The 26092-nt window shown below is 37.0% G+C and overlaps 1 protein-coding gene across 1 annotated transcript in view; it reads left to right on the forward strand.

Annotated features, from left to right (window-relative positions):
- LOC149569706 (pseudouridine synthase and archaeosine transglycosylase (PUA) domain-containing protein) overlaps positions 1-26092 on the forward strand; it is a 112206-nt gene that overhangs the window by 46002 nt on the left and 40112 nt on the right. The window contains exon 6 of the mRNA XM_089822425.1: positions 8174-8241. Coding sequence (XP_089678551.1) covers positions 8174-8241 — 68 coding nt within the window. The remainder of the gene's footprint in view (positions 1-8173; positions 8242-26092) is intronic.

A 26092-nucleotide genomic window follows, 5' to 3' on the forward strand; every position in this document is an offset into this window, starting at 1 on the left:
CGATAAGCTCTGCTTCATTACATCAATATGTAAACTTATCATTCCTTGCAACTCCAAGATTTTGGCAATCAATTTATCTCTTTCTACGATTTCTCCTCTAGCAATTAAATTTTTCAATATTAATGAATGTTGGACTACATTGACTGATAGTCCAATTTTCCGATATGACTTAACCTTTCATTCTGAACTTTGATAAGTCGATTATAGATATTTGAAGTGAATGTGTCAAAACTACACAAAGCGGTATACTTGCTTAACGCAGTATTAATGATCACTTGTAATGCATTTATATTTTCTTGCAACTTCCCTTTTGAGTTTGTAACCTTCACCATCAAACTTTGCCTTGTCTGCTCTTCCATCTTGCTTGCGGCTTCCTTCTCTAGCTCTCCTTGCAGATTGCTTACTGCTGCTTCCATTTTGTCCTAGTAGACTTTCAACTGTCTTTGAATTGGTTTCTCCTTGTTAGCTGTGACTTCTGGCATAAGATTCTCAAACATGCTTAAAGTTTTCCTCAACACTTACCTTTTTGATTCTTTTAGATCTCCTCTCATCAATCCCATCTTCAGATCAAATCCTTTCTTAAATAGTGCTTTATCTTTCTTGTTCAGATTTGGTGCTGGTTGCTTCAATATGTCAAATTGGGGATCGTCGCTAAGTGGATTATCACCAGTTTCATCTTCTTCTTCTTCGCGCTTCCTTTTACATTTGACTTTTGCTGATTTTGTGCTCTTGTCATGATCTTTCTTCTTATCTTTGTCTTTATCTTCATCGTCATCTTTATCTTTATCTTTGTCAGTTGACTTCTCTCCTCCGGTAGTTGTCGACTGGGATGAGCTTGGTCCTTGATTGTCTTTGTTCTCATTCTTCTCTTGTTTTGCTCGAGTGTCGTAGTCCTTGGATTGACTCCCTGTTTCTCCAGTATCTTTTTGTTCGCTTGTGTTACCCTCTGTAAATTTTGATGCTTCTGGCATTTGTGTCGGTACCTTTTCCTCTTGTCTGCTCATAGCATTCAATACTTCTTTTGTTGATATTAGAGATTGAGTAGTTAAATCAAGCTGACCTACACTACTTATCGGTATAATTGCAGATTGGTGACTTATAGCCTTGTCTGGTGTGTCCACTTCTCGGTGTTCAACAATAATAGTGATTGTTGTATCTGTTTGAGCTTTTGTTATCTTGGCTTGATTATCACCCATTCATCTCTTCTATCAGTGATATCTTCTATGGTGGCTTGGTCTTCTGTAGACTCCTTTTTAGTTTCTGTGCTTGTGGTTCCAAGTAACTCACAAGAAGTACATCATTAAGATTTGAAGTTCCTGCTTGTTCATAAGCTTCAGTTTGCTCCTATAATTCTTCAATCCGTATTTCATTGATATTTTGTAGTAGAATCGGCTCTTTGTCTACTAGTAACATAGCTGTTAATACCTCTATTCTGAAAGCTTCGTGAAACTTGTCCATCCAAACTTCAATATCATTAATTGATAGGTTAGGTCGCAACTCCTGAAGTACTTGTTTCCCTAACTCTTTTACTCTCTAGCTTGCTGAGTGTCATGTTGCTAATAGACTAGTGTACAATTCATGTGGCACCATGTCCTTCACATCTTTTGGATACTTACATGCTTCTTTGAAATGTTTAATGATTGAATCTTCAATCAATCTCTTATCTTCTTCAATCAATTTCACAAATGAGTCGGGATTCATCTTCCCAACTAGTTTTCTTTCAGTAATATACTTTGTGAGTTCCTTGGGATTAGTAGGAATCTTGTGCATTCTCCATCATGATTTCCTTCCCTTGAACTTACTTCTTTTCCCATTTTACATTGAGATTTCTTCTTTGATGGTGGAGTTCGAACTTGACTCCGAGTCATTTATCTTCTCTTTGTAGTAACATGTTGCATTTTTCTCCTCTTGAATACTTTTCCTTTATCAATTTTTATTACTCTTTCTCCAGTAGCTTCTCCCTAAGTACCAACATTGAGTTCTTCTCCGCTACCTTCTTCCTCTTGTTTTGAGATAGTAACAACTTCTCCTGTTGGTTGTATATCTGTGTCCTTTCCTTTTCTTATTTGTGTGCCTATCAAAAGTGCTGATGTAGCTTGCGTGACCTCTTGTACCGATTGATTGCTCGATACATTCTGTGCAGCTCTCGATGTCCTCTTTGTCTTTTTCTCCTTTGCTATTGGGGCCTCCGAAGCTTTACTTTTGAAAACTTCTTCATAAGTCCCAAATCATTCAACTGAAGTGTTCTTTGGTAGACTTAGTATATGGTCAGCATAACTGACCAACTCTCTTTCTGATACCTCATAATCCAGATAAGGAACCCAAGAAGTTCTTGGCTCCGCAGGTTGAATCCTACAATTTGAATCCTACAATTATTAGTGTCAACAACAAAACACAAAGTGTCCTTATACCCGTCGACTACTCTGCCCGGGATCCGATAATGCGCTTGCATTTTCAGTTGGAATTCTTTGAAGTAGCTTTGCATAATTTTCTTGAAGTCATCACCTAGCTACTCAACATACTCGTTAATTTGATGTATAATAGGTCTGTTTTCTTTCCATTGTACATTTCCTATGTTGGGGAAAATGTTCTTAACATAGAAATATATACATACAAGTAGAGTACCGAATTTTATATCTTGCTATCAGTCCTTATTCAGCCTTTCCATATTTACACTTAATTGATTAACAACAATACTTGAGAGATTGTATGATTTACCCTGTGTAGCGATCTCGTGTGCTGCCCATATTGCTGTTCCCGACACACAATTCAGGGGACTTGATTGGTATATCTTGTATCTTATTATCATTACAGTGAACCTTGTTCTTGCATGTTTCACTTTGTCTATCACCATGGCTCTCTTGTCCGAAGTGGTCTTGGTTATTTGTCTTAGCTCATTCATATTGCGAACTTTTAATGTGCATTCTTTTCCTTGTGCCGATAGACCTGTAGTTTGTTGATAATCTCCCTTGTGATCTTTATTGGTTCATCCATGTCTAACCACAGTGCTCCATCATGTACTCTACTTAGTACGAATCTAATCCATTCATCAGCAAATACTTTCGGCATATGCACCATATGTGTGAGGCCTTGAGTTTTAAGGTGCTTATATTCATTTTTCAACTCTCCGTCCATACATAATTCTTTCCTATGCATGTCTTCAATTCCAGGATTTTCTAGTACAACAATCTTATTATGAATAAAGGCAATGATATCCACATTTAGTATTACCCTCGGTGGTAGTGATGATAGCACTCCAGCATTGTCACATACGCTCGAATCCATTGGATAAGCTTTGACTTTTGATTTTGGTCTTTTGTTAATGCTCACAACAAGAAGATTCATGGCTGCTATTTCTTCAAGAAAATTCCTTTAAAAAGAGTATGCAAAGAAAAGTGTGTTGCCTACTGTAACTTCTAGGGCACAAACAACTGAATTCACTTTTGCTCAATAACGCATGTAGTAAGTCATTTCCAAGTTTTACTTTTACACTTAGTAACTTTTAGAAAGTAAGTTGTAGAATGAATTACCATTTGCATGTACTTATAATCCAAAAAAAAGCAAACAGTTAATTGTGGAAATAATTCATTTACACAAGTAACTTTTCTCTGATAGGATTCATCCTGATATAACTTTTCTTACCAATAGTGCTGTACTTCTTATTTGTTATGCTTCATCACCTTGTCGGGAACGTGATAGAGTTTTACCGTTGTTAGCTTTCCCTGAGTAATGCTCTTGCTATCTTAGTTTAAAGATGTACCTTCTTGACTTGAATTTGATTCTTTATTATGAATTACACTCTTCTCTTCCTTCTTGACCCAAACTTGTTTGATGTTATTCCTTGGTATCTCAATATTCACATAACTCTTGTCCACAGTTTGTCAGTATCTACAGGTTTGTGTTGTATGACCATACTTGTGACAAACATAGCATGATGTTCGTGTGTTTATGTTCACATTTCTATACCAACATTCTCTTGCCATGTGTCCTCTTTTTCCACAGTTATTACATTGTATATTTCCTAACTTTCTTGTCGGTAAAATTCCATTCCTGCAATATTCAGCCTTATGATCAAATAGGTTACAGTTATAGCAATGACCCATAAAGCTTCTTTCTGTTGATGTGCTTGATGTTCTCATTGTGCAATCTTTTGCTCTGTGTCCAAACTTGTAGCAATTGTAGCAAAGATCGTTAAAGGATGCTTTTGATAAGATGTTTGACAGTCTGCTTCTACACACATTAGCTGCATGTCCCGACTTACCACAATGATAGCATGTAGGTTTCTTGTTCTGATTGTTTCTTGGTTGAAGTATCTTTTCTTCGCTAGTTTTGGATGATTCACCAATTTCAAATTTACTGTTATTGGTATAACCATGTCCAGTTGTATTCCTGATTTCCATTTCCATTTTAATTGTTCATCAATCGTTTTCATGCTCATCAAATTTAGTAAGCTTCTCATTGAATTTTTGTTCTATCTTCAGCTTATTTGACAAATCTTCTATCTCTTTTCTCAATTTCTCATTTTCAGCAATGTTTTGTCAGTTTTCCTCATTTGTATCACTTATATATCCATTCAAAATATTGTTTTCTTGTTGCAGTTGAAGGATAGTGTTGTCCTTATCTTTGATTCCTTTTTCCAATCTTTTCTTATTGGCTTCTAGTTTTCCTTTTTCGTCTTCAACAGTCTTCATTTTATCTAGCAGTTCAGTCATCCTTAAGGCTTGGCTTTCAAGTTCCCTGTAGGCTTTCTTCCAGGATAGTGTTTCTGCCTAATAGATCAGCTACTGCAGCATCAGTTTCTTCTGAACTTGTACTATTATGAGAAAGTTCTTCAAGATCCTCAAGATTTGTTTGCAATCTTTTTGATAGTTCTTTCCTTTTTGCAAATGAAACTTTTAGCTTCATCTTTAGTTCATCATTTTGGGCTGTAGCTTCATCTAAAGCTTCTTCAAGTTGTCTTTCCTTCTTGTACCTTTCCATTATCCTGATCTACTCTCAAGTTGTCAAACTTCTTTCAAGAGAACTTAGCTGTGATACCAATTGTTAATTATAGGTGGGAAAGGTTAATTACTTATGGGGGGGGGGGGGGGGGGGGGTGAATAAGTACGTAGACAACAATTCAGTTTTTCATCAATTAACCGATAGTTTGTGACAACATTATTCTGATAACTTAGATCCAACCGAGAGCATAAATATTTAACCATTATCAATTCATGCACATGAAAGTAAATGACAATTCATGAAAGTAAATTCACATGCATAACACAAAGATTTTGGTATCGCAGAAAACCCTTGGTCAGAGGGTGGAATTGTGGTGGGGATGGAACCCACAACCTTTTCATTGTAGTCAAAAAGGTTTGCCGATCAGGCATACATTGATATTTTCTTCAGAGAAACTCACCTTGTCAGGAGTGACTGATACAGTGCTAATTGTATCTTTAGCCTATTAAGACTACTCCGTTAAGAGATATTATCTTGCCTGTCTAGGTATTCACCTTGTTAGAGGTTTAACAAAAGTTCATAGTCCTACAAAAGACTTTTTAGATCTTGTAAAACTGATTAAGTATTATACAAGATAACTTGACCTGTCTAGTGCTTCTCCATAAGCTTGTCATATCGGCTTGTTTCTTTCCTTCTTGGTTAATCTCTCTTTCACTGTCTTTTGTTTCTCATTCTCTCTCTCTCTCTCTCTCTCTCTCTCTCTCTCTCTCTCTCTCTATTCTCTTGCCTATTCTCTTCTCCTTTAAATCATTGCCTATTTGATAACCCTAACCTTAATCTTGACCATAGATCTTAGGGTTAGATCAACTCCAAACTTCCTTCTTAAATTTCTCCGTTAATCTCACTTATACTTCTCCAATAAGTTTTCTCCGATAATGTCTTCTCTATTCCGATAGTAAGTTCTTCTATACTTCGATAGTGCCTTTTGCCTTAGTAATTTTGACATCAATGACAAAATGTTAATTAACTCCATCAATCTCCAACAATATGGTCATCTTGTAGTGAATTGTCCTGATAGACCCAAACCCCAAGCCTCCTTCGCTGAAGTCAGTGAAACAAGCATGGATATGGATTCTGAGAAACTTGTATTCTACTCCGCCTATTGAATCAAGTTTCAAATAGACTAAACACTTAGGTGATAGACAATGGGGATTCCTAGCACATAATATGATTTAGAGAACATCTAGATTGTGTACAAGAAGATTATGATGACGAAGTGACTATTGGAGACAATGCAAATTATACAGTAAAGGAATTGGGACTTGCACTATCAATCTCAAATCTGCCATCTCACTCAAACTCACGGGAGTATTCTATATACCTAAGATCAAAAGAAATTTAGTTTCTATTTCAGCACTTGAAGACAAGGGATACAAAATCACCTTCACGGAAGTAAAAGTACTAGCTTGGCCCAATATTTCAAATATCAAGATTGCTCATACTATTGGATTAAGGCATGGATGCCTCTACAAGCTCTGTACTTCTCCTTCTTCAACATTAATCCATGAGTTAACTAATGCAAGTGAAGATGATAACAGTGTTGGAGATTGTAGTTGTGATAGAGATCTTAATCTCTGGATTTAAAACCGTTATAGTCAGCTTCAGCTGAAAAGGACATTTATGATAAATTGTAATATTAATTATAAATACATATGTCATTCAGCATGCATTAAGGCATGGAAATACGAAGAATTGTAATTGAAATAAAGAGCCGTATTTTGGGAAACTCAGGAGACCTTCAGTTGTAATGTGAAGTGTCTCTCCTCTTGATTTATATATATATATATATATATATATATATATATCGCATTGCATCAAGCAAAGGACATTGTATACTTGAATATTTTTATTATCAATAAAGTGATCTTTATTTGTGTGGATGGGTTTTTCCCTTCATTCTACAAAGGTTTTCCAAGGATATTTTTGTGTGTCTCTTACTTGTGTTTTGCTCTCCCTTATTGCTGTTTATCTTAATTTTTAGGCTAAATCCTAACAAACAGGACTGCCTAAATTCAAAACTGAACATGAAGAGACCAAAGTAACAAGAATCAAAATCAGATCGGAATCGGCAAGGCTGAATCGAATCGTGAACCGGCCATGAATTGGAATCAAATCGGTCATGAATCGGCATATTAAAAAAACCCTTGAAATTTAGTGAGTAACTTATTTTGTAAACCCTTTCTTGCTGATTTTCGCCAATTCACAAAAAATTGTTTGGCTTGAATCGCATGAATCACCGTGATTCTTGGAACTATGGAAGAGACATGCAAAGGGTGTGCATTAGGGAAGAATGAGGTATGCCATTTTAGATTCTCCTATAGTTAACTAAGATTTACTATCTCTAGTCCATTTTTTCTTAAGTTAATCGTGATTTTCACTCATGTTGGAAGCAATATGGAGTCTTGTGTTCTTGAAAATAAGTGCCTTCTGATTATGATGTAAGTTTTTACTCATAGTTTAGCACTTCACAATAGTGCAGCCAACTTTAATCAAAAGAATGTGGTGTGAAGCATCACATTTTATTTAAAAATTGTAGGTGAAAAATGCTTTCAGATTTGTCAAGTGTAGCAAATCTCATGGGGGATTCTGGCAGCCCAGACATAACATCCATTTATAATGTGAATGACTACCGTGTCAAAGATTCTCAAGTTCCAGGATTTCTACATGTATTTTCAATACCATAAAAGCTTTCCCACCAATTAATCTCTTTTCAACAAATGGAGCAATTTCAAAATATTGTGTAAGATACTGCATCTTGTAAGGAAGTGGTATTACATAAAATTGAATGTTATGATCTCTTTAAGATTTAATTATCAATATCATGGTTTTGTTAATATTATTGGCAAGTTCATAATTTTCAGAGAGTTGTTGAGGAACTTTAGGCTACTTTAAAAGGTTGCTAAGAGTTTTCGAGTGCTATGATTTAGATAGTTGTGGCTGTATGAATAGATTTTCATATTGTTATTCTGATTGACATGCTCTTCGATATCCATGCAAGAATTTTATTGGATCTTACCTTATTATTGTAAGGTCCTGTGTAGTTTGAATTTCTTAAATTTCATGCAGTTTTCTGGAATGTTGATGCTATTTGTGTTTGTTTGTTTTGCAACTATCTGTTTTTTCAGTTTTATCCCCTGATTTTTTAAAGCTGTATTGGGCTGCTAATTTTCAGGCAATAATGGCTGAAGGAAAGGAGAATGCTCTTGCCATTGGATTCACAAAGATGTCGGCAAAAGATATGTAGGATTTTCTTGCACCAAAATACAGCTTTCACTTTCATTTCTATCCAGTATATGCTGTATATATTTGGATATATTGTGCCTGCATGGTTTTATTTTGATGATAAAGTCTGCCGAAAAAGCTGCATTATTAACTTCCTGTGCTTATGGACTCTTTGTTGCCTAAGAATTGAGTTGCAACAGCCATTCTACCCATAGCAGATTGTTCTGATTACTTATCAGACGAGTTCTTTAGATTTATAAGAATTTTTACCAATTATGAGGTAAGTGGTCTTGTATGGCTAGTTTGTGATAACAATCATGTTTTCATTATTGAAAAGGATATAAGATATAGAAGAGCTAAGTTGCTGATTTGGGTTGGGGAACCAGAACCCAATATGGCGATGAACAATCTTTTCCTTGGGTATGAGTACAGAAATGTGTGTGTTTTTAAAATTACAAATTGTAATAATAGTGGTATTCATAAAATTTAAATCTATAATTGCTAATAAATAGATTATTTAAATACCACATAATATCATATTCATAATTAATAAAAATGATAATACTTGAGTCTCTAAATGTCATTGTACAATGAAAATTTAAATTACAACTGACGTTTAATATCCAGTATTCTTCTTCATAAAAGCATCATGGTGATTATTTGGTTCAACTTCATTGAATGGCAATTCATTGGTTTGCCAGTCTCACTAGCTATCTGAAGTACAAAAGCTGCCTCACTTATAGAGACTTGAGCAAGCTGTGCAACTGTAGCAACTAAAATAGCACACTAGGGTTAAATCCTAATTATTTGTCATACCTTCATTGTATTCAGGTTTCTTATGTGACAAGAGATGAAGGTTGGAGCATATATAGACTAAATCCTATGCTTTGTTTCACCCAAATGGTTGTGCTTGACCAGGTAAATGGAGTATGTACACCAATTCCATGCAGATGAGGAAGAACTTGCAACTTGGTTCAGTTTGCATATAACATTCAGTATTTTATTTTATAATTCAAGAATCAAAACCCTCCATATATAGCATGACTGCATCGAATAAGTAAAATACAAATATTAATGAAAAAGATACATACTTGGGATAGAATTTTAATTGCAAGAGGCTGCAAGAAAATGGAACCTTGACCATGCAGACAGCACCACTCAGCAAATTTGTCATGAAGTGCAGAAACCTCATAACGTTTTGAAGCTATGAATTGGTCGAACTTGCTCGAGGCAGGGCTTTGAATATCTTCATTTGCATACATCTTTATAAATGTAGCCTTATAGCTAGGAACAACATCCCCATGGTGCCACCCTTCTCAGCAATGAATGTACCTCTTCGTTTCTCAATAATTTGATGACTAAGCAAGTGCTACGAGATGTAAGGGGGTAGTCTTGTTGCGATGGTCAACGATGATTGTTTGCACAATTTTGAAAAATATTTCCATTGGGTTGTGTTCCTTTTCCTCTAGTGATGACTCCCTGTTCCAAATAAACATAAAGGCAAACTAAACAAAAAATTAACAAATGGAGTGTTACTATAACTCCAATGCAGAATGAATTCAGGGAGGATCAGATATGGAAATAGTGTTTGCAGCTAATAACCGATTTGAAAAAAGCAAAGATAAATGTACATTTACAACAGTTATGGAAAGTATAGCAGAACTTTCAAGGGACAAATGATTTTCTCAGGCAAGATAAAGATCAAGTCGAGATGTAGGTCATATCACATCCAAGTAGAAGTAGTTAATCCTTTTTGATTCTCTCTTGCACATGCTTTGATTCTCTGTTGGGGAATGACAGTGACACGATTGTAGGAGCTAGTTTTCTTCACCTTTCGAAAATTGCATATCCCAAACAAATGTTACACCTTCTTTTAGTCCATAGGCATAAAATTTAAACACTTAAGTTGTAATCATAGCATCACGAATAAAGATCATACCATCATATATTTCAATTTTCAGGTTCAACATCCAAGATTCAAAACATTAAAAGTAAATCATGATCCATGAATCATAACAGCAAGTTCAAGTATCATTGTTTCAACTTCAAGTCAACTAATCATAATGTATAAAATTTTAATATTCATCTGCTTCATCTTCATCTTCTTCTTCTTCTTCTTCTCGTAGTCTTTCCGCATTAGTTGACTCAGCAATAGAGCTAAGGCCAATGGGATCAGCACCAACAACAATAGTATGGGCATCAAAATTTTCAAAGTCTTCAATTGTAAGCCGAGAAGTAGAAATATCCAAGTCCGCCAACTCTGCATCTACATCCCACCTCTTTGTCTCCCCTTCTTTGTATTCTTTAGTCTTGTGCGAGAGTTGATGCAAGTTGTAATGCACAAACACCAAGTTTTCCGCTCTTTTTGATTGCAACCTATTGCACTTCACTGAATGGATGAAAGAATATGTGCTCCAATTTCTCTCTGAAGCGGATGAAATAGCAATCTATGAAGACATGACATGTAAACAATTAAAATAAAATTATCCCAAATTCGATCTGGGTAGCCAAAATTCACCCGGGTTGGAATTCTGGACTGCGGGTTTGAACCAGCCTAGGGAAAATCGAACCTTGATCGAACCTGGGTCGAACCGGACTAGTATTTCGAACTGGTTCGAACCCAGGCAGGGTTCTTGGGCCAAAACAACGAACCCGGGTAACTAAGATTAGAACTATCACTTGCTGCCAATATTCTATTTAGAACAGGTTAAAAAATATAGTTATTAATATCAAACAATAAATTATAAATGTTAAAAGACCTACCAAAGAAAATGATAAATGTTAAATATTTAAATTTACAAACCATTAAAAATATTGAATTTAATTTAGATTAACATATAATAAAATTATAAATGTATCATGTAAATCATGGATGATAAATGTTAATAAAAATTTATTTATATTATAACTTACAATAATTTTTAATAATAAAATAGTAAGACCAGTTAAATATAAATATGATAATGATGATATTATAAAATTTAATAAACAATATGAAAGGAAAACTACAAAATATTTAAAAACTTTAATCATTGAAACAAAATTTTTAATATTAAAAAAATTAAAAAGCTAAAATAATTATAAGATTTGATTAAAACCATTAGGGCAAAAATAAATACCTTTGTGTGCGGCCTCTTTTTGTCAGCCGTCTTAAACCTGGCTTTTGTGATCTCTTCTACCTTTATGAAGTCTTTCTGTCAGCCGTCTTCGACTGTGAATTTTTGAAACCTATTTGCAACGTGCAATGTCTTCTATTCGAGAGCTGTTCTACCATCTGCTAACGCTTTTGTACCCCGAGGAAGGAAACACACGAAACGAAAGAGATAAATTAAAATAAAATGTTTAGGGTCTTAATCATTTGTGTTTGGGAATGGGGATAAGTTTTTCAGCGGTTGCACTAACACTTGGAGTCTCTTGGAATTTGATCCAGAGCATCATGGGTCCATTTTCCTTCTTCAATACATCAAAAGTTCTGATCTTGAATACAGTGACCAATGACTGAACACACTTGCACTTATGGCAGTCATACTCTTAACATCTTATGATGGAAAATAAAGTTCCATTTCCTCCCTTATACCTTCCAATGGTTGAGAAGATTCCTAACATCCACTTGGGACCACAACACCGATCTATCAACAACATAGACCTCCTAATTGAATGCATTACACCCAATTGTGAAGGTCTCTGGTTATGGCAGTTGTACAACTCTTTATCAGTCCTTTATGCCTGATTTACTTCCTCACCTTGGAGCACTAACTTTTCACAACACTAAGGCCCTCTTATATACCATTCTTACCACTGTTAACACCCAAATACAATCAACAACATGGTATCAACCCTACTCAAAGCATGGATCTGTTATATGGCCAAAACTAAGACAACCCACTGTTCAGTCCCTCTGGAGCAGTTTTTGGAAATCGAGTTGTTTGACCCATTAGACCTCAAAACTAAGGTAATTTCAAGATCTCCCTTTTCCCAAATGTACTAGTCCATTTCATCATTTAACTGATATGTTCTTTGACTGCCAATTCTGGAAACATTCACTGATTTACTGTGACAATGCAATTGGACCTGAAAACCACAATGGAACTTCTAAACCAAAGTTATTAGAAGGTTATTTAGTCTTTCTTTAATCTCGTCCAACCATAAGAAGTCATTAAAACCTTTTGTGAGATCAGTTTTTATCAATTTGAGTACATTTCACTGTCAGTGTACAAAAAACACGAAATACTCTCACTAGGACTCACTTGATTTCTTCAAATACTCTGTGGAATGGAATCAAACCAATTACAACAGTTAACTAACTAATTGAACTATCAAATTCCAACAGATTTGAATTTTCCAATGGGCAGAATCAGAGATATAAGACAATTTGTGTTCGTACCCTTATCAATGAGGGTTTGATGGCAGTTTTTATAAAATTACATAGATTCTCCTCTACAAAGCACAGCAGAGCATAAAACCTGAACTAATACAAAGATAAGTTATTGTTCTTCATTTGGGTCGCCCACTGCCTCCACCACTCTCTCCACTTGTTCCTCATTTTGCTTTCCCAAGAGTGATGGTGACCTCTTCCTCCACCACCTTAGGCGGTTCCTCCCCCATCACTCTTTTTCTGAGTCTAGGGACGTGACCTCCATGTCTAGCTCACTCTCTTATGCAATGTGGGAGTCAGCCCTCCCTTCCATCCTGTACTACACCTCCTCCCTTTCCCACAATCCTCAACACAGTAGTACTTGAACCTTGAATTAATGGTTTGATGAAGACTGCAAATCCTTCCACATTTGATTCCCTCAGCCTTCTCCAGTTCCCCACCTAGGCGCGCACAACTGAAGCTCAACTACTGTCGTCTTCTTCGCCACAAGAAGCAAAATTTTATTGCTTTGCAGTATAGATCTCATTGTGCCTCTCTTATTCAGTCTTAGCAGTGCTTTTGGCATACCCTTTTCCCTCATCATCCACCTCCCCCCTCCACTTTGGATCTTAGCGCTGTTTTCTCCCACACCTCCACCCTTTACGAGATCCCCAACTAGCCCCTGCTCCACCTCACCCCCCAGCCCAGTTGCCATCTCTTCGCTTTCTCCAATCTTAGTGGGGCTGTCAGACTTATGAACACTAGCAAAGTGTGCAGACGAGGAAGGGTTCCAAAGGGAGCTCTTCAAGCTTGGTTTCACTGTTTTGAGCTCCTTTCTCATGGTGCTCTTTAATAGGGTTGTTTGTACTAGCTTTCTTGATTCTTGATCGCAACACATCATCCAGCTGATGCATAAGACTGGGTCGATTTTAGACCCCAACAATTATAGGACTATCATGGTTGGGCATACCTTTGCCAAACTCTATGCCATAGTGTTAAAGAATATTGTCTCTAGGGAGCTTGATCGTCTACACTGTCAGGCGAGGGGGCAAGCTGGTTTCCATACTGACTTCCAGACCACTGACCATATTCTGACTCTATGCGCTATCATTGAGGAGGCTCAACATCGCTTGGCCAAGGTTTATTGTCGTTTTGTAGACTTTGACTCTGTTCCTTAGACGACTTTCTTCTAGAGACTTAGAGATATTGGGCTTTCTGAGAACCTTATGACTGCTATTATGAGGCTTTATGAGTGTGTGGTTGGTAGGATTATAACTCAACACGGTTTCTCGAATCTTGTTTAGAGCACCATTGAGGTGAAGAAAGGCTGCCCTCTCTCCCCCACTCCCTTTGGCATTTATATTGATGAGTTGGAATCCTTCTAGATTTCTTACCTCCTGGGGACGGTTGGTACAGGTTTTGATATCCATTCTGCTTTTTGGTGATGACGTGGTTCAATATGCTTCTTCCCCTAAAGGGCTCAAACAGATTTTGGATGGTTTGGCCTCCTTTTTTGATACGAGACAATTAGTTGTGAACTTGGGCAAGACCTGGGTGATGGTCTTCAACTGTTTGAAGACCATCCCCACTTTTATTTTTAGGGTCGGGAGGTTGAGATCACTTCTTATACTTATTTGGGGTTCAAGTTCTCCGAGCCCCGTTTCAGTTTGAGATTTTCCGTGCAACCCTAGACTAACAAGGTTTTGGGTTTGGGTTTACTTGCTATGCTTGAGAGATAGTGCTTCAGATACCACTTCCAAGACACAACAACCAAGATGTCCCTTTTGGACTCCTTGGTTAGACCGAATGTCCTCTACAGTTCTACTATTTGGGGGCCTTCTCTCTTGGAGTTTGATTGTGCTTCGGCTGAAAGTTTGGACCCTCATGCTCCAATGCATCCTGAAATGTCATCAATCCACTCCCCACAATATCATTTTGGCGGAGTTTGGTGCTCATCCCTTCATGTGTTGGACCATCTTTGATTTGATTTGGCTCATTCACTAGTTACGAGGCTTTGTTGACTCCTCGGAGGATCGTGGCAAATATTCTTACTTGGCATACTGCTCCTCTGCGGTGGTTGCCAAGGTCCGACCTTGTTGGTAGGACTCGTTGTTGGTTCACTTAGGCTTCAACTCTTCTTGGCTCGTTTGGGATTTCAATTGATCATCTCCCCTCTTTTCAATTCTCCTTGGATGCCGCGGTTCACCTCCTTCCTTCTTGATAGGATTTGAATGGGATTCTAAGAGCAGATATCTATAGACAATACATTAGCATGACTTGGGTTACCATTCTGGCGGAGGATGACTTTCTATACAGAGCACTACATGGATATTTTGGATTGGATCATTGGTCGCCCTTGATACCTCACTTGCCGTTGGATCCATGCCCTTCGCATCTCTTTGGGCTCGTTCAAGGTGGGTTCGCATCATCTTTGCATCCAGACAGACCATCAGATTGCCAAAGTGGATAGGATTTGCCGCCTTCGCTCTCTTATTGAAGTAGAGTTTGAGACACATTTTGTCTTTTGTTTCCCCATTTACTATGAGATCAGGGGGAGATTTTACTGCCTGTTTAGAGGGTGTGGGAGTCTATCCTCCTTTTTCTAATACACATAGCAGTGGTACCTTATGCTCTACATGCAGGAGGCCATATGGCTTCGGGTCCACATTCTCGAGCCTCAATGTCTGAGTTGGGATTCTCACCAGCTCATCACCTCCTTCTTTACTCCCGTGCCTCCTGCTCGGGGGACGAAGAGGCTGTTCGGCTTTCCCTTTGCTTCTCACAGTCACACCAGATCAGTGAGACCTCATAGTGGTTACACTTGGCAACTCCACCCTACATTTGACAGCTCTTCGAGGAGGTCGAGGACTTGTACTCGCCTTCATTTAAGGCTTTATCCCTCGGTTCTTGGTTACTTCTCACTTGTGGGAAGTACTTAGGCTCTTCTTGCCTCTTGTTTTGTCCCCTTGCTTTTTGTCTTTTTGCTTTCTCGCTTTGATCTTTCCGCGGACACCATTTGGTGTTCTCGCTGTTGGCTGCGGCCTTGTTGTACTCTTTGTAGTCCCTTAGATCCGTTTGTGGTCTCCTATTGGTCATTAATAAATTTTTCTTATCACCAACAAAATATATTACTATCTTGTAATGGTGCGTGACTGTCCACACAGATTGAAAGGAAAATGCCAACAAAATGTATTGTTCTCATTAAAATTTCCATCAAACTTCTCCAAATCTTTTACCACACTATCATCCTTGACCAAAAGAGGATTTGTATGTCCCTCTAACACCTTTTGCAATTGAATTCAACCATGTTTTGATTTAGATGGTTGTTGGAGACCCAAATTACAACTCTTAACAAAAAGTCGCAAAACTTAAAAGCAACATTTTGACAATTTTTTACAACTTGTGCATTTTTGCTCCAAACAACAACTAAATGACTCAAACATACCTATTATGAGCTAAGAAACATGTTTTTATGATTTTCCATCTCTATGGCCACATTTAACCAATGTTGACCGTGTAGGCAGTGATTGAGAAAATGGAAACAAAATGGTCCAATGATCTTACAAAAGGACTCAATTTGAAAATTTGAAATTATTGACTTCTAAAAACACAATAATGGCCTTATTATGTTGCTCTTAAGCATTAATGGTCATGGTTGCACTGTACCTGCACCAGAATCCTATCCGAATTGTCTTGGACATGGTATTTCAACAGTGGAAATAGTGGGATTCATTAGGAAAAAAATGGATGCATTTCAGATGCGATAAAATCAAGCCTGTTTGATTCCATAGGGATTCTAGAACATATCCAATTTTGGGATGTATCGTACCAAAAATTCGACAGTCAACTATTCCAAGTCGTTACCTTAGGCAAAAACCCTAACAATGTTTGACTTAGTCTAATTCTTTTTTATTTTTTAAAACATTTTTTTTCCTCTCATTTCTCTTCCATGTGTTGCGAAGTTAACATTAATATTTTCTTTTCTTGACAATTATAAAACTCATTCACTTGAACAACCGCATGAAATGAGGAGCACATGCGATATGTGGAATAGCTAAAGCCTAATGACATGTTGCAACCTTGTGGACATGACTTGTAATCTTAAGTTACAAACATTGACAGTTTTAATAAAATAAGAGTTTATCATGTTGTTTAGATATTTGAATTCTGAGTCGCAAAACAGCTAATAGAAAATGGAACATAAGTCAAGAGGAATGCTACTGCAAGTTACAACCATAACAAGAATCCCCCCAAATTCACTTAATCCCAGATGCCACCCAACAATATGGAAGCTTGACACTTTTCTATTAGTGCATTTACAAATGCCATGTATCAAAAACAATTAAGTGGTCATGATCTTAGTACATATAAGCTCATAGTAATGTTTTCTACAGAAGGAGGTAAATCTAATCACACCGCTATAAAGTATAGCAAAAATCTTGCTCTTTAAAAAGGAAGGCAGTAAAAAATGCTACCATATGAGGTCAAACAGAGCCTCAAAAGTTCCCAAAATGGGGCCTGCTCAATAACACGTGAGAATCTGTAATTTCTAGAAAATGTAGACAGCAAAATGAAATATCCCCTCTGATCTGGTGACTACAAGTTCTGATTTTTTATATTTCTTCGAATTTTCTGATTTTTAAAGGTTTTGCAATATTCTTATTTTTTTGTATTTTTGGGGGGGTATTGTGATTATTTTTTGTTTTTTCTTGTTTTGAAATGTGCACCAAATAATGAAGGTAAATGCAAATAAAATAGTAAACAAGGTAAACTACAACTTGAACCAAAATAAACTCAAACTCCAAAATCTATTGATTTTGCCTTTCATTACGTATCATTACAAATTCCAATCAGAAAGAATTATTCTGGAAATGTTGCCGATCTGATTCGTTCTTCCTGGTACAACATGAATCTAGTCCTTTTCTAACGCCCAATTACTATCCAGGATGATCCACACGTCTATGTCAAAGAACAATGATTTTCTGATTATATTGTGACCTGTACGCTGATAAAGGGTTCTGATCTGACCTGTAAAAGGTACAACAGGTTTGATGTGCTGCTGGATGATGAATATATAGGCCCGAATGACCTAGGGCTGCAATCAATTCCTTGAATCTGCTTTGCAATAAATTTGAAACACTGATTCATTTATCCATCTGCTCAATGATGAATTTTGAATGAATTCACCCTCCAAGAAAAGTTGAGTTTTCTTCCAACCTTCCAATCCCCAGGGAGTTTTTGTTTTCAGAAGGCTTGATCTGCTGCTCAAACTTAGAAAGATATTTTTATGCCAATTTTAGTCAAATTGTGACCTAATTTAGCATTGCTCCTAAAAGTTCATCTTGCCAAAATAGTCCACCAAATTGCCCACTTAGTCTCACCTCTAACCAAACACAAGTGGTTTCTTTTTTACGGACTTTTAGAAGGAAGAAGTCGGTACTGTTGGCTGCACATTCCTTTATACGGTTGTACATAGGTACTCCTATGCCAGGTGCCCTTCTTCACAAGCACCTGTCTAATTATTTTTTTGCTGATTTTTGAAGTAATTTTTTTTTGAAAAAAAATTAATCTGTTTTAGTTTTTCGTAAAATTAAAAAAAGAATATCAACTTTTTTCATCATACTTTGATTTGCTACTGTTCATTTAGGATATTTGTACAGCTATGGAGGTAAAATCTTTTTTGAGGCCTTAGAACAAGTTTTCAGTTTTTCATGAGTCCATAGTTGATCTTGGTGTTCTTGGGATTCCTTGATGCATTTCTAGCGTCCAATTTGGATGAAAGAAGGGGCAAAACTGATTTTCTCGAACCTTCTGAACACAATGTTGCACTAGCAAGCGCTACTTTTGACCTGCCAAAAAAAGCCAAAACAAGGACCCTCCACCATCTGGTATATCTATCACACCTTTTTGATTATGAAGTTTTCATGGAAATGAAAGAGAAGAGCATACTCAATGCTTCAAGAAAAAACAAGAGTTGCAACCAAGGTCCTTCAAAACAACTGACCAAAGGCACCCCACTCAATTTGATACCATGTTCCATTTTAGCTTTGGAGATAGGCACACAAGATATAGAGGCCTAATGTAAATCACAATGTGATATCCCCTCTAACAGTAGAATCTAATTGTAATAAAATAAAATAAAATATATTAAAATAATTAATAAATATACCAAGGTAATTGAGTAATAATTATAATAAAAATAAATAAATAATATTATATGACCAATACAAATGATTACTAAAGAATTAATAAAATTATAATAATAGATAAATAGATAATGATTAATTTATCTAACAAATAGGCAACCACACCTTAACATATGTCATGGATTACTAAGCATCGTACCCTTCCATACAACGGGGTATAAATAGAAAATAAGTCAAATGACGTAGGCATCGAAAATGATATATAAAAATGAATATTCAAAGGGAAAATATCCATCAAGTCGAAAAACATATAATCTAATAAGCAGTGCAAGCATAAGAAAATAGTAAACAGTTCATCTCGTACCTCATTGGATAATATTTCATGCCACATGGGAACGACTAATTTGAAAGCGGAGTTTGCAGAAAAATATATTATATTTGAAGGAATACATGTAAACAATACACATCACAATCAATTGGCAGGAGGAAAAAAGACTTAACAATGCCTCTTACTATAAAGCATACAAGGAAAGGATGTACGGGAATATTATCCTCAAAATGTTATAAATATTATACCCCAGCACATATAGAAATACTGGTTACATTATAAAAGGAGAGTTAGGTGTTAAAAAGTGATAACACATAAATTTATATCCCATACTACTACCTTATAACAAGGAGCAATAAACCCGAAAATATAGGGGCAATGCATTGTTAGGTAAGTCATATTAGAAGTTATACATTTTATTAAGTAGAAGAAGGTATCTTTATTAGGTTATGATAATATTATATGATTTTTACATATATATGACATATGAATATCAAAGTAAACATATGATTGAATATTTGATATTACCATATTTAAAATTTAAATGGAATAATTATTATCATTGGATAACTATAAATAATCAATAATCAATATGAACATTTTGATTGATTAAATAGTCATCTATGATAATGGACCCTAAAGGGGACATTACACACAATGAAATGAGATGTACAATTAGAAGTAGAGATAGCAGCAATACACCTCCTCCGACTCAGAGCATCTGCTACTCTATTTTCTTTTAGAAAGTAGACATTGCTCTACCCAATGCTCTGCCCTATTACCATATTCTACTGTCCAAGGTGCAGCCATATAACCAGCTCTAAAGGGCATTCTAGCTACCGCGTCAGGATCTACAAAACAGTCTGTAGCACCAGTATCACTCAAAATAGAAACAGTATGACCAAAGAGTTTACCCGTCATCTGAATAGGTGGGGCCTGAAAGTCTGTCTGCGCGTGATCAACAACGGCATGAATGTGTCGCTGTGTCAGTAAATCTCTCTTGTCAGAATGCCGAGGGCACCTGGCAGAAAAGTGGTCACCACCACATACATAGCATCCCTGTAGTGTTCCTTTCCTACCATCATTTCTGTTGTGCCATTTCGGTTATTGCCATTCCTGTTATTGTTGTTCTTGTTATTGCCATTTTTATTGTTATCAATATTTTCTTGTCCTTTCCCTTTCATATTCCCAATCTGCTTCCTGCCAGCACCTTTCTGCTTATCATTTTGATACTTTCTAAGGACTGCCATCCAACTAGGCATATTCTGCTACTTTCTAAGGACTGCCATCCATCAATATGAGAAGAATTGTATTCCTACCAAGAATACAATTAGAATGAATGTACAATGTGTGAGATGATTATATAAGTGAAGGTGAGAAGCATAAGTAACGACACGTCTTAATCTTATGATTCTAGATGTAAAGTGATAACTTATCCACTTATGGTGGAAAAGTGTGGATTATCCAAAAATAGTGGAATTCCACTTGAAGTGGGCAAAGTCCTATGTGTTTCGTAAGTAAACTTAAGTGGCATGTTTTATAAGGGCCTAGCTGTTGAACTTACTAGTTACAACACTAGGTACAATACCCCTTTCACACCTACATCTGACAATTTTGCAATCCAAAAAAAGGAAAAAAAATCTAGAGTTGGGTCCTAGGGCCAGAGTCCCCAGTGAGGTCAAGGGACATGATTTTGGGGCTTGAAATGACAAATGTTTAGGCTGGAGGTCCTTGCACCCTATAATGTCCTTAATTGGACAACTTTAGGAAATGGATGATTTATCATACCTATGCATATCTCAGCAATTGTCAAATGAAAAATATAGAAGCCAAACCCTAACCTATCAACAACAATGTAATATTTCAAATCCTTGTAGATTAAATTTATAATTCCAAGCAACAAGTTCAAATCATCACGATGCCGATGTATGACCTCAAACACAATGTAAACAGCAGGTTTGAATTGTCTCTGTCATATATATCAAACATGATTTCTTATGGACAATGATACTATCATTTACCAATGTTTATATTTAAACCCTTGTACACTGAAATTAACAAAATAGAAAGTATATTTTGACAATAAATTTCTGGATATATTATTCGAACAGCAATAAACATGTAAACACTGACATAGAAATCCTGGATTTGATTTTTATTATGATAGCCAATATAATTTGTAGCAACGTATGCAACAGCCGCAACAAACCGCATAAATTATCCATATTAGGTTTGCAAATGATCTGAAAAGCCTTCCAAGATATTTTAGATTTACTTGCAACTGTTAATGAATCCAAACCTTCACAAGTTGAAACCTTCAATACATGGCTATAATTACATTGTATTGAGACACTATAGTGAGCTGGAAATTACTTCAAAGAATTACGAGAAGACTGCCCCTTTTTCAGAATGCTTAACAAGAGACAAAAGGCTGTCACTGACTTTTCCATTGAGATGAGTCTACCACTAACCCTCCTAGAATCTGCAGAATTTTTCTGACCTGAAATCATCACAAAACATCCAACTTGAAGTTTTATATTAGAGTTGTCCTTCCCTATAGCTAGAGACACACCAAGAACAACTTCCACGATTCCCACGATTTGGAGGAAAATATCGACAAACTCTCCAAACTTTTGTAGATGAGCACAATGTCTTAGGAAAAGAATGAAATGATGTTTCCTTAGGAAACGATCGTAAAGAATAGAAACATTCTATTCTAGCTAAAAGAAAGCTAGAGAAAGCTAACAGATAACTATAAACTAACTAATATTAGAAACATTCTAATATTTGCAATAGATTACAAATAGATAACCATTAACTAATTATAGAAACCTATCTATTATCGCAATACGCTTTCTTAATGGTTAATCTGTCCACAACACCAAGCTGTCCTCTGAATTTAACAAACTTATTAGGACCAAGAGGCTTGGTGAGAATGTCTGCAATAAGCTAAAGAAAGCTAATAGATAACTACAGACTAACTGATATTAGAAACATTCTAATATTTACAATAGATTACAAATAGATAACCATTAACTAATAATAGAAGCCTATCTATTATCACAATACCCTCCCTTAATGGTTAATTTGTCCACAACACCAAGCTGTCTTCTGAATTTAACAAACTTATCAGGACGAAGAGGCTTGGTGAGAATGTTTGTAGTTTGAGCCATGGTAGGAACGTACTGCAAGTCTAGTGTCCCGTCTTCAACCAATTGTCGTATGTAGTGACAATGAACAACCACATGCTTGGTTTGCTCATGGAAGATTGGATTCCGTGCTAATTTGATAACGCCTTCGTTATCAACAAAGTGGTTGGTCCTACTGCTAACATTTGCATATCCCCAAGCATTCAACTAAGCCAAACAACTTCACAACTTGCCTTTACTGTCTCTCTGTATTCAGCCTCTGTGGAGGAGAGAGAAACTGCTTGTTGCTTCTTATTGGTCCATTTGACGACACTAGATCCCAAAGTGAACATATATCCAAAAGTTGACTTTTTATCATCAACAGAGCTTGCCCAATTTGAATGTGTGAATCCACTGAGTCTAGGATTAGAACTTCAAGAGTAAAGAAGTATAAAATCTGTAGTGCCCTTCTCATAACGAAGCACACGCTTTGTTGCGATCTGATGATCAACCTTAGGAGCTGTCATAAAATGTGAGATGTAGCTGACTTCGAAGTTGATATTAGGTCTAGTAGCAGAGAGGTAGATGAGGCTGCCTACTAGTTGCCTGTATGCAGTATCATCAACGGGAAGAGAGGCAAACTTGGCTAATAACTTGAGACCTTTCTCCATGGGTGTAGATGTAGGCTTGCAATCTTGCATACAAAATTTGTCTAACAGAGCCCTGTCATATTTGGACTAAGAGATGAATTTAGCAAAAGACTGTTGCCAAACCTCAACACCGAGGCAATAATGCATGAGCCCAAGGTCAGTCATATCAAAAGACTAGCATAAATTTTGTTTGATTCCTCGAATCAAAGATGCCGAATAATGATCAAATCATCCACATAAATAACTAGAAGGATGATGTCACTGTCAGTAGTCTTGATGTACAAATTTGACTCTGAAGAACTCCTCTGGAAGTCTTGATCACTGAGGTACTTATCCATTTTCACATGCCATGCCCTAGGGGCCTACTTCAAGCCATAGAGAGCTTTCACTAATCCGAGAACCTAATGTTCTTTATCGGCAACCTTTAAATCAGGAAGTTGTGTCATGTAGACCTCTTCGTGGAGATCACCATTCAAGAAAGCACTCTTGACGTCCATCTGATGGACCTTCTAACCAAATTGTGCTGTCATGGCTAGGACTAATCTGATTGTGCTCATCTTTGCAGTACGGGCAAAGGTCTCCTCATAATCAATTCTTTGACACTGAGAAAACGAGCTTTTTACTTATCCAAAGTACCATCACATTTGTAATTGATTTTGTAAACCCATTTGCAACGAATGGGTTTCTTCCCTTGTGGAAGATCAAAAAGGACCTAGGTGTTATTCTTCAGTAGGCTTTGGTGTTCAGATGTCATGGCATGTTCCCACTTTGGAATTCCTTTAGCCTTGAAATATGTTTGAGGTTCAAACACACTATGAATGTTGGCCATGAGAGCAAAGTTAACAAACTTTGTAGGTTTGCTCTTTTTTCGAGCAGTTCTCCTATCAATGAGCTCATCATCACGAAGATCAACAAGTGTCTTAGCCCACCACTTAGGTCAAAGAGGACAATGACCAACATTAGTATCAAGAGATGCTCTATGATCAGGTTCCTTATCTGAAGAATTTGGATCAAACTCAGGTGAAGCATCTACAAATTTGGGTGATCTTGTAGGAGAAGCTGGAGGTGTTTGTACAGGGATCACTGGTATAACTGGAGCTGCAAGAGCTACTGGAGCCCTCCCATCAGGTGGACCTAATGGAAGTCTAACTCCCAAATCACGAGCCTTCATAGACTGGTTTGCTGGATCACGAACATGAGAAACAAGCATGAATGGTCCTCGTTGCTCATCAAAGACTACATCACAACAGTATAGGAGACGAGATGTCTTAGTGTCAATCAAGCGGTAGGCTTTGTGAAGACTGCTGTATCCAACAAGCATGAGTTTCTGACTCTTGGCATCTAACTTGGTGCAGGACGCATTAGGGATCCAAACAAAAGCAAGGGAGCCAAAAACTCTTGGGTGACTGATTTTGGGCTTGCGATTTGACCAGGCCTCTTCTGGAGTCTTGCCTTTGGCCACCATTGTGGGTGACTGGTTTAAAAGATAAATTGCAGTGTTAACTGCTTTTGCCCAAAATTTCTTTGAAACATGTCTGTGTTCGAGCATGGAGCGAGCCATCTCGGTGATTGTTCTATTCCAACGTTCAACAATATTGTTCAGCTGTGGTGTGTGGGGTGTTGTTAATTGATTTTTGATGCCATGAGTATCCAAGAAGCTAGAGAATTCATTAGAACGAAATCCACCCCCCCCATTGTCTAACCTAAGAGTAATAATAGATTTTCCAGACTCTTTTTCAACTAAAGGTTTAAACTTCTGAAAGACATGAAATGCATTTGATTTCTTTTTAAGAAAATATACCTTGCATTTTTGTATTGAAATCATCAACAATAACAGAAAATACTTGGACCCAAGAACAAAACGAGTAGCCATAGGGCCGCAGATATTGGTATGAACAAGTTGAAGTACCTGAGAAGCTCGCCATGAATTGCGACTGGTGAAAAGTGTGCGATGTTGCTTCCTAGCGTGGGAAGCACCACAAACTCCAAGGTGCTGAGTCTGAATCTCTGGCAAACTGAGGACAAGCTCTTCCCAAGCAAGCTGAGAGACATAATGCACATTTAAGTGCCCATACCGCTGATGCCAAAGTGTGCTAACAGAAAACCGCTGAGAAGACATAGCTAAGTCCTGAGAATCAACAGAATCAGTAAATTGAAAAAGTCTGTGATCCTCAAGATCCACTGCAACAATAGACTAAGTCACCCTATCAGTGATGGTACACTTATGTGAACTGGAGGTGACATCCAATTGTGGAGAATGTCTTAGGAATTGACTATCTAAGAGTAGATTTAGTTCCATCCTTGGAACGTAGAACACATCGAGGAAAATGAGATTCCTCCCAGTAGACTGAATCTGAATGTTTCCTTTGCCGACAATAGTGTACTCTTCTCCGCGACCAAAAATAACAGACTTTGAGTAAGCCTAGTAGTTAGTGAACCTGTCTTTGTGGTGGGTGAAATAACAAAAGGCACTTGAATCAATGTACCAGGCATACGACTTCACATGGTTTGTTGGTTGTTTAGCCATGAAGGTGTAAAAGGCAGAGTTCGTCTGCTCAGTGTGCTTTGCATTGTTCACTTTGGGTTGCGAACATGATTACTTAGATTGGGCAGCTAAGCGTTTTCGACATTCAACCTTCATATGACCAAACTTGTGGCAATAGTTGCATTGAATGTTCTTCTGGGAGCCTTTTGAAGCTGGAGTAGAGAACTTCTGCTTTGAAGACTGCTGAGACTTGTCTTTATCCTTATGAAAGGATTTAGTACCAATGGCTTTCTCTATGGAGGTGGAGCTGGAACTGCTACCAAACTGTTGTTTCCACCGATCTTGCTGAAGCAAAAGTGTGCAGAGATTTGTGAACTTCAGATCAACACTTGAAGACGTGATATTGAGAGTCTCGATAAAATGTTTGTAGGACTTGGGTAAACTCCAGAGAGTGATAACCACAGTGTCCTCTTCCTCCATCTTGCGACCAATAGCAAGCAATTGATCATGGATTTCCTGAATCTTGTTCAGGTGAGCTTGGAAAGATGTTCGTTCATCCATGATAATAGAAAACAGAGTGTTCTTTAAAAAGAAAGCTCTACTTTTGTTAGAAGTCTCATGAAGATTCTTGAGATGTGTCCATATCTTGGTAGTTGTCTTGCCGGATGGAATCTGAGAGAGTTGATCATCAGCTACGAATAATTTGAGAAGCATCACTGCCTCCCGATTATTCAGATCTCATGCATCTTGATTAGTACCAGGGGCAATTGGACGTTGT

Source organism: Cupressus sempervirens, chromosome 3 (genome assembly GCF_028749045.1).
Source record: "Cupressus sempervirens isolate cs-2001-9-10 chromosome 3, ASM2874904v1, whole genome shotgun sequence".
Classification (NCBI taxonomy): Eukaryota; Viridiplantae; Streptophyta; class Pinopsida; order Cupressales; family Cupressaceae; genus Cupressus; species Cupressus sempervirens.